General features: G+C 48.5%; 1 protein-coding gene across 1 annotated transcript in view; it reads left to right on the forward strand.

Moving 5' to 3' along the window:
• Positions 1 to 760: 760 nt before the first annotated feature.
• LOC144142949 (uncharacterized) overlaps positions 761 to 9,964 on the forward strand; it is a 57,652-nt gene continuing 48,448 nt past the window's right edge. The window contains exon 1 of the mRNA XM_077674777.1: positions 761 to 1,015. Within this exon, the coding sequence (XP_077530903.1) occupies positions 761 to 1,015 (255 nt within the window). The remainder of the gene's footprint in view (positions 1,016 to 9,964) is intronic.

Consider the following 9,964-nt stretch of genomic DNA (forward strand, 5'->3'; position numbering starts at 1 on the left):
CAACCCCCCCTTTCGAGAGAAGCTGCATACCTCATATTTACCGGGAACACATGGGACGGGGAAGGGGGGGGGGGCGCTTATCATGCGCCTTATCACCCATAATGCGGTTTCGCGGGCGGTTGCTTTTGCGCGGATACTGAGCTGTGTGTTTTATGCCTGATTAACCTGACGCATGTGCTCGGCGTCTTGGGCGAGAGCTGCTGTGTCCTGCCTGGGCTATTTTGTTACGACACGAAATTTTCGACCCAACTAGAGGCTAACAGCCTCGCAGCAAAAAAGTTCCGGGGTGAGAAGAAAAGATGTGAAGATCTCAAGGTTGTAGAACCTTCACCAATCCTGATTCAGTTAAAGAAGTTAAGAGAACATTTTCCTTAGCGCCGTCTCAGCGTGATTCTGCCACGGCCCAATAAAGTGACCCATGGTTCCAAAGAGTTTCCTTGTAGCAGTCGCACAAGAGTTCTTTTCGCTGTTTCACCTTGGGTTGCATGGTGGTGCGGGCAGTTGCGCGAGAGATGGCTACACGCGTGCACGCTTATATTCCTCAATCAGGGTGCTCCGTATGAAAAGAAGGGCGACATGGTTACGTGAAAATGCCTCTATCTACGTCATAGCTTTTTTTTTTTTCCCAGCCGTTTCCTTTCACGACGGCCAACTTTTATGAACAGAGACGCACTGCCTGGACATCTCGGCTCTGGCCGACTCCCCTTAGGGGCGCGCGCGTAATTCATCGCGGCCATCACCGTCGACACCGACACCTAGAATGCTCATGGAAGGAGGGGAAGAAGAAGAAGAAGAGGAGGAGGAGGACCACAGCATGCTCTTCGCTGCTCTCGCCTTGGCGATGCTTGGGCCCTCTCGAGCAGCGGACGACCTGAACATGACGGCGACCGGCGCAACCAACGTGGTCGGCGCGGTGGGCGAGTCTGTGGAACTGACCTACAACATCAGCACTCGGGTGGGCGTCATCGTCCAGTGCACCAGGAACACCGACGTCATCACTTCGTTCTACGTCCTGGTGCGTATACGCCGGGGGGCCCAGGGCGAACAGCGCCATCCAGCCTCGCAGCCGCCGTTTTTCTCTCATGAAGAGAGAGAGAGAGAGAGAGAGAGAGAGAGAGAGAGAGAGAGAGAGAGAGAGAGAGAGAGAGAGAGAGAGAGAGAGAGAGAGAGAGAGAGAAAACGGCTGACGATTATTATACTCCCTAATGCGAAATTTGTGCGCAGCGCAAACTGCATTCTTCTCGGGTGGGCACGGCGCATATCTGCTGCGTCTCGGGAAGTGATCGCGTGATCAGCGAACGCATGGCGGTGCGCGCTACTCTACCGGCATACCTCGCAGCGCGTCGCCGCCGCAGAGCATATCATTGAAAATCGTGTTTGAACTGTACGCCAGGGGAACCCCGCGGCACTTTTGCTGTCTGCTGTGGAAACGGCGCGCTGGCGCAATCGGCGGCAACGCGGCCCCGCTGGCAGAGTTGACGCGCTGGTGATTATCTCGTGCTTGTAGGTTTTTGTTTTTGCACCCCCTACCCCACCACGTCATATATGAAGCAGCTAAGGAAGCAGAAAAAAAATCACTGTGCAGCCGAAGAAAATAGACACCATCTTTGTCGGTTTTGAGGATAGATGCAAAATTATAGGCGTCCTGAAAATTTCAGCGAAATTGAAAACTTATTGATGCTAAGCTTACATGAGGTTTTGACAAATACTGCTGTGGTTAGGTATGTACTGCATTTCTTTATGAACCTTCGTTTGCGTATGCGGCACGTGTCAATTCGCGAGTGCTTGGGAAAATCCAGCTTCGCAATTTTTTCAAGTTCGAGGCAGCCAAACACACATTCAATGCTCAAAAACTCCGTTGCGATGTGGGGTACCCTTGAACCCCGCTTTGAACGCCCAGCAACTATCGAAACGCATACAAACTAGTTTTCAATTAGATTTATTTGCACTTGAAAACAGTATTGACGTTCTTGCGCACTTCTGTGACGCGAGTTGAAATTGATGGATTTGATCCAAAGACGGATCGGTCAGTCGACGATTTAAGATAAAAAGATTACTCGCTTATGGTCAACGGCATGCGGCAAACAAACGACGGTATATTAAAAAAAAAAACAAGTTTATTTACACGTGTTATTTTACAAAGCATTGCACAGGGCCGTCGTTCTCAGATGGGATTCCGCAGAAAAAAAAAAGGTCCGTGAAGACACTTCGGACTCCGTGGGTCCCTCCGCGATACTCCCAAGTTTTTTTGTTTTTTTTTCTTTTCAAAACCCTGCCGCGAAGTAAAAAAAAAGTGCATTTGCCGCATAATATGCTAGAATAACTTCTCCACACAGCCCAAGTTTTAAAGCTGGCTTTTTGCACACCGGTTCAACTGTGAAGAAAAGCCACACTCAACAGGCGGGCATAGAGAGATGTGTATGAGCGACTTTGGCTGCGAGGGTTAATCGTGTGACAATACGACACGTATCACCATATTTCATCGTGGGGTCCCCCACCACTTTTGCAAGCACAAAAAGAGTTCTCGGCAGGCTTCCAGCCGAGTGCCACTGACCTAAAAGATCAGAGGTCGGGCAAATCCCAAGTCCTGCGGCCAGCCTTATTTCCTTCACAACGCCATGCACTTAAGTTTAATTACAAAGTTCCCGCCTCCAAAAGAGACGTCACAACGAAGAGTGCGGACGACGTATCAATAAACCGATATTAGGTCGCCGATCGGCCACAAATACAGTCAATTTTTGTGTACACAGATAGCCATATGACCCCACTCTAGCTCGCACTCTCATGCGGAAACTCCAAGGTGTTTATCAAAAACACGCTACCGAAGAAACAACAAGACAACAGATCTCAACTGGGAAACTTGCATCACTCAACAATCAAACCTCGGCTGCTCCGCAGGAATTCTCAGCCATGCAATGCACGCCAAAAATTCAGCTCCGCGCCGAAGGTAAGAAGACGGGCTGCGCACGCATTACAAAAGAGCCATCAGTCACTCCTTCGTCAACATATCTCTGCGGTAGTGGCTACAGCCGTAGACCCGCGAATAATCGAAACGCGACTGTGCAGTTTTAACAACGTAATCCCCGTGGACACATTTTCGCGTTCGCCACGTGTAAACGTCCTGACCCCTCGGCTGACCTCACAGTTCTGGTGTCCTTACTGGGAGCTTCTATCTACCATGACCTTTATAACACCCTCAAAAACAATTATCGCCGCCTCCATAACAAGGGGAAAAAATGGTGCCGCTCAGGTGACAAAAAGCACCGGTAAAAATGTTATATATTTTGCCAGCTCACCTTCGCCCGTTTCGGGCATAATACGCGACATCTAGACATTTCCTAGAAGCGACGGAAAGAAAAAAAAAAAACGTTCCCACACGTGTGCTCCGCACCCCCAGCGCACATCAGCCCAGCCGACATAAAAGCAAATAAACAAACAATAAAAACAAGCGAAATAGCCCTTACACCATCTTGAGCTAAGAGAAAGCACCCACGTTGTTTGGCCCTTTTTTTCGGATGTATTTACTGCAATGCTTTCCCGCTGCGACCTTGCGATACCGAAGAACAAAAAGGGTACGAGCCGTATATGCAGCCACAGCACGCCATGTGTGACGGCGTAGAATCACTGCCGCATATCAGGTGAGTAGCACCGTTTTCAACATAGGGCGGTACCCGGCAGTGCTCCCCTAACTGCGCGGCGTGATTCTCCTGGCGCGGATTTATCGAAGCAAGAATCGGTCGCAAAGAATCAAGTGATAGTGGCATGCATGCAAAACTGGTTGGCCGCGCCTGCGCTGTGCGCGATCTCGACAGCAGGCTCCGCGCAACCAGACGGCGCAGCGATTAGTTTTGGTCACGAGTCCCGTGGTCCGTTTACTTCAGCTCACGGTTGTACGTGTATACTTCGCAGATACCTGCTCCCCGCTGTTAATGAAGCAACCGTTTGCCTCGAATGGGGTCACCGGGTTTCCTTTGCGCTGAGAAATGTCGGCATGCGCGAACTTGCTCGCTCAGCCCAGTAGTATCACCTGAGCCATACATATTCGGCTGCATATGTGACAGGAGCCGTCGATGCTTCGGTGTTCCATTGCCACTATAGAGTCACCGCATCGAGTTCAAAACAAGCGATTAAAAAAATTAAAGCCGTTCCACTGAACGTGAAAGCTGTCGGAAGTGCAGAGCAGTGATTCGCCATAATGGGCTGTGGCGCCGTTATCCGCTCACTGCTACCACCCGTCACGCTCTACGCCTCCCTGTCTGACTCCTCTCTCGATGGATTGAACGGAGGTTTGTCCAATGCAATTCAAATTTCCCGCCTTCGCAGCGGGATCTCGCACGTGCCGGCGCCTTACTGCGCGGTTTGGAACGACCAACCGAACGGGCGTTCCTAACTAAATGGACTCGGGGACTGCCGGTTATATAAACAGGTTTTGCCTCAAATGTACCTGCAGTTTTCTTTGCGCTGAACGGGGAGGTGTATGACAAGCGCCAGCGGTTCACGAGTTTCGAACGGTTCTGACTATATAAACCGCTTGTCGTTCGAAGCCTCTGTCTCGGGCTCTACGTGGGTGTGTTGTCTCGCGGTGCCGCCTGATTCCGGCAGTCGCTTGACATTGTGACAGCGAACGAACCATGACAACAAGGCGAGTCCCCAAGTGTCCTGCACTTAAATATCACCCCTTTCCCGCAGTTGCAATCGCGCTGGACGGAGAGTGGGTGAGAACACTGAGTAGAAAGCAATGGCATCTGGCGGCGCACGCTGGATGAGTCATTCTTCCTGCTGCGGGCATCGAGTGACGCAAGTGCACTCCTCTGCCCTGCACGTAAATACCCCTGGCATTGTGACTCGCGGCAGAAAAGTGTAGTGCTTAGTCAAGAAACGCGAGCAGATCCTGATTCTGTTTGAACATGGCCGGTTACCATGTTCCGGCAAACGAGCATAGATACAAACGAGAACAGATACTATCACGAAAAGTTAACAGGAGAGAGAGAGAGAGAGAGAGAGAGAGAGAGAGAGAGAGAGAGAGAGAGAGAGAGAGAGAGAGAGAGAGAGAGAGAGAGAGAGAGAGAGAGAGAGAGAGAGAGAGAGAGAGAGAAACACCATCTTCCCGTAGGGAAACCCGAGTAGCCGAGTAGTATGCGAAGGAGCCATGCATGGGTCGACTGAAGTTCCCATTAGTTTTCAGTTCGTCGTTTCCGTTGACGTTCAGCTTCGCGTGCCTTCGTTGTATCAGTAGCTTCTTGACGTAGTTTGAATGAGTCAAGGACATAAGGCGCGTTCGTAGCACATACTCCCGTCTCGGTTTGTAGCGCAGTGGGAAGAGCGCTACGTACCTCCCGTTGCGGCCAGTGGGGTCGTGGGATCGAAACCGGACGCCGCCTAACTATTTCTTTTTATAGTGGACTGCGCTGACGTCAGCCCAAACGCTGACGGGGCTGAAGAGACGCGCATGCGCAGTAGAGTGCGGACGGCGGACAACAAGGGAGCGAGGGACACAGCCCCGAGCTTGAGATGCTTCGCATATAAAAACTTTATTTAGAACCAAAGGCGGTTCAGACAACCCAATTACAGGTCGTCTTCAGTGAATGCTGAACTCAGCTCTAGTGCGATTTTGATGTATTGCACTAGAGCTAGCTGCTCCTCGAAAGTGCAGGCGAGAGTCAGCCAGGTTGGGTCAATGGGATGTGGCAGCTGCGTCGGTGTGTGTAAGTGAGGAATGCTGGGAATAGTGTAAGGACATTCCCATAGGACATGTTGCTGATTAGGATATCCACCACAGTGTTTGCAGGCTGGTGGTTCTTGTGCTCTTCCTTTAGAGAAAGGATATCGTCTAGCTGGGGTGCATGTCGTGTTAGTCTGTGCTTGTCTCAGTAATACTGATTGCCGCCTGTCTAGGTTTAGGGTTAACAGGAATATGCATCCACTGACTGCATCCCAGAAGACACCACAAAAGTATGGTCAAATGCTTTTTTTTACAACCATATTCGGTGCCATTGTTGGCACTTTGGCTCCACGATGCTGGAAGCATTTGGTGCGCAAATAGTAAATGGCGTTGCATTCCTATACCTCTTTTTTTTTTTACTTGAATATTGTTCGGGCACCGGGCCACTCCGACCTCCCAGGAAATGAATTGGCGCACCAGGTTGCTCGAGAACTGGTAATCTGAGAGCCCAGTGACGCTGCAGAATATCCTCAACCCTTCTCCCATAGGGACCAGCCTCCTCACCTACCGACCGGTACTCGATCACTACCGACTGTCCAGAGCTCGCTTCCCACCGCCCGACCCCTCCCTCTCCCGCCGCCACGCTGTTGTATGGCGCCAACTTCAAACATCCACATTTCCCACCCCTGCCCTCCTATCACTCTACTACCCCGAATTGCACTCTAACCGATGCCCTCTTTGCAATCAATACGCGGACCTACCACACGTGATTTGGTCCTGTGAAGAAAAACCCCTTCAAACTCTTAAAAAGCACCCCATTTTATTACAAATTACGAACGAGGAGCAGTGGGAGGCCGCGCTGCTCAGCACAGACCCTATGACCCAGGTCTCACTAGCCCAGGTGGCCGAAGACGCCGCAGAGATCCACATGAATCCTGCCGTCGCCGGAAGGACACTAAAGTCGACCTGAAAACGGTCCCACCCGTGGCAACAATAAAGTTTAATCTGATCTGATCTGATCTGATCTTTGACTATGTCTAACTCTGTCTGCAAATTGTTCCGCACTCCTTTCATAACGAAAAGAGGAGCTTGATCATATTGGGATATCCACGGAATATCCGCGGGATTTTCAAGGGAAGGGATGGAAGCACAAAGGCGTCGGGCACAGCATTTCTTTTAGGCCACACTTTGAGTTTTAGACTGGAAGCAGCAAGCGGATATGAAATAGTTCCAGCGTTGATCTTGTCCGATTGCAGACGTTATGAAACGACGGATGAAACGAACCTCAATGTAACGATTTTTTGGATTTAACGAAGTTTTTCAGTTCTCCATTGGCAGCCCCACATTGAAACCCATGTGTTTGCGACCTTATATGTAACGAAGGCGTTGCGGCGGTTAACCTTGATGTAACGAATTCGCTACGCTGATGAGCCATTTTCTTTCTTTTTTTTTGCACTTTTCTGAGAAATCAGCTGGAGAAGTGCACTAATTTAGCGAACTTCCCCCGCACCGCAAACTACCGTGCGGTTCCAGTGTCACTGCAGTGCGGTGTCGGTGAGGTGCTAGGCCTGCCTGTCAGCGTGTAGTCAGGCGTATATATATTGCCATCTGTGGTGACGTCGGTTTGTAGGTGATGAGTTCTGCTGGCAGAAAAGCGAGAACTCTTGTCTTTTCAAGACAAGCTCTTAATTTTAAATGCCGCCTCCGCTGGCGAAAGAAAGAACGTCGCCGCCAGATACTATATATTATCCCAGCGAGAACACTCTCAGGACTTTTGAGCACGGCAAAGACCATCTAGTTAGCGAAAAGACGCACTTTCAGCATAAATTTGGACCGAAAAGTGTGAAAAGGCAAAAGTGATGATTAGGTTACAGTTGTGTAACCAATTGGTGTAACGGTTTCACGAGTTCCAATTCGGCTCGAAGTAAAATAAACAGTTTGGCGGATTGGCGTATCAAAATTTGTCGCCTCGGTTGTTGAAATTTTAAAATTCCAATATGAGCGCCTCGAAGCGTTGCACAGGAAATGGCTGAGGACAGCGATTGGAGTTCCTCAGGGAGCGGCGATACGGGAGAGCCAGTACTCTACACTCCGCTTGATGGCGTCGCAGAGGTTACTGACACAGATAACGCGAGGGGAAACCAGTGCTGGAACAGCAATAATATGAGGCGGCTTCGCACAAGGACGGCCTCTCATGCGCACACTACACTCTAATCCGGGTAACCCATAATGTAACTTCTAAACGGAAGTAACCTATAAAATAAAGGTTACAATGGATTCATTTTGATGTTTTCTTTATCCCAGTTCGTTCTAAGGGTTACAAGCGTGAGGTTAAAAGCGATTTATAGGTTACAATAATGATTTATATATGTTACATCAACACAATCTGACATGTAACCTCTACGTTGTAACCTATAAAACGCCCTGTAACCTCTAAGAGATGCTCCTCGCGCCTTCTCTCCCGGCGGCCGTTGATTTCTCCGTTGCATGACGGGATATAGAGAAATGGCGGCGCCGGCAGGCCCGGTGGCCGCGTTTTCGCGCCACTCGAGCCTTTTAACCGCTGTGATACCCCTACGATGAAGCGAGGATTGCTGTAACAAGACTTATTTGTCGGCGTGAGTCGCGGAGGCTGCGGCGAGCCCATTTGTGACTGGCAGCGCTTCACGGCCCGTCCTTCTACGACCAGCATCAACTTCGCATGTTGGACCAATGCCCCGGCGCCAGTGAAAGCGAAACTCGGTGAGTATATTCCCGTGACGGTTTCGGTGTTTTCATTTGATGTATCTTTTCGCTGGGGGCTTTTCAATTTGAAATTGCAGCATTCGAGGGGGATTTTCGTTACCTGACTGGTTGCTTCGCTGGACGTTTTCTGTTGTCCGCGACGGCAATTGAATGAAATCACGGGCTTGCGTTCGTTGCGTCAGACTAGAGTGGACGATCGGGAAAGCACAGATAACGGCGCCCGTGACCTGCTTTCTGCTGTTTGCGCGCCTTCGTCATATGTTGAGCGTTTTGTTTACGCTGTTCGCTGCGTCGGGCGCACTTGACGAGTTATTGGACCATGTAATTGCCAGGTAGCTCTGTTTGAATAATTGAATTTTTCCCCATTAAAGTCTTATATAATCGCGCTATTCTCTGGGTATTATCATTTTGTTTCAGTCGTCGGAAAATGTTCATTTTTCTCGCTGCATATATTCGGAATGGTGTTCATTTTATTGGTCTTGTAGTAATATATCCGGATAAACACAAGGTGTGTGCTGCAGAAAAGTAGTCCACTAAATGCTGCCCGAAATTTCTAAACTCACTTTTGTCCAGCACAAGCCTTTTTTTTGTGAAAGTTTGCCTTACGGCACAATAAAAAGTTTTCGTATGTATAACACTCCTCATTTTTTTCATTCTTTTCCTTGAGTGGGTAAATTTGGTGTTAGTCATTTTGAGACAGCGGGCCATTTCCACCATGTTAAATGGTTTATTATTCTCATTCACACAAATCAGTCGTTTATTTATTCGCGTAGTATTGCAGGGCAAATGATTGTCTCGCGTGATCCTAGTGTAGTGCAGTTAAAGCGACTTTACAGAATGGTGGTATGTATGAGCCAGCATGCAGGCTGCTTGATTGTTGTTTTTTTGATGATACAGAAATTGTGACGAATTACACAGAGACAGGTGCAGGCATACCTCGGCAAAGTTGGCGCGGCTCACTCAAACTCACTCACAATTTTTTTTTTCGAATCACCACTCACTCAAACTCAGACTCAATGCTGAGCAGCACATCTGCGCTCACTCAAACTCAAACTCCCATTGAGCTCAAAACTCAAAACTCACTCGGACTCAAAACTCAAAATGTACTCAGAACTCAAAATGTACTCAAACTCAAAATGTAATCAAAACTCAAAATGTACTCAAACTCAAAATGTACTCAAACTCAATTTGGACTCAAAACTCAAAATGTACTCAAAACTCAAAATGTACTCAAACTCAAAGTGTACTCAAACTCAAAATGGACTCAAAACTCAAAATGTACTCAAACTCAAAATGAACTCAAAACTCAAAATGGACTCAAAACTCAAAATGTACTCAAACTCAAAGTGAACTCAAACTCAAAATGGACTCAAAACTCAAAATGTACTCAAACTCAAAATGAACTCAAACTCAAAATGGACTCAAAACTCAAAATGTACTCAAACTCAAAGTGAACTCAATACTCAAAATGTACTCAAACCTCAAAATGTACTCAAACTCAAAATGTACTCAAAACTCAAAATGTACTCAAACTCAAAATGGACTCAAAACTCAAAA

This window comes from Haemaphysalis longicornis, unplaced genomic scaffold (genome assembly GCF_048455015.1).
Source record: "Haemaphysalis longicornis isolate Haplotype H1 unplaced genomic scaffold, Haemaphysalis longicornis Haplotype H1 scaffold_6, whole genome shotgun sequence".
Lineage (NCBI taxonomy): Eukaryota > Metazoa > Arthropoda > Arachnida > Ixodida > Ixodidae > Haemaphysalis > Haemaphysalis longicornis.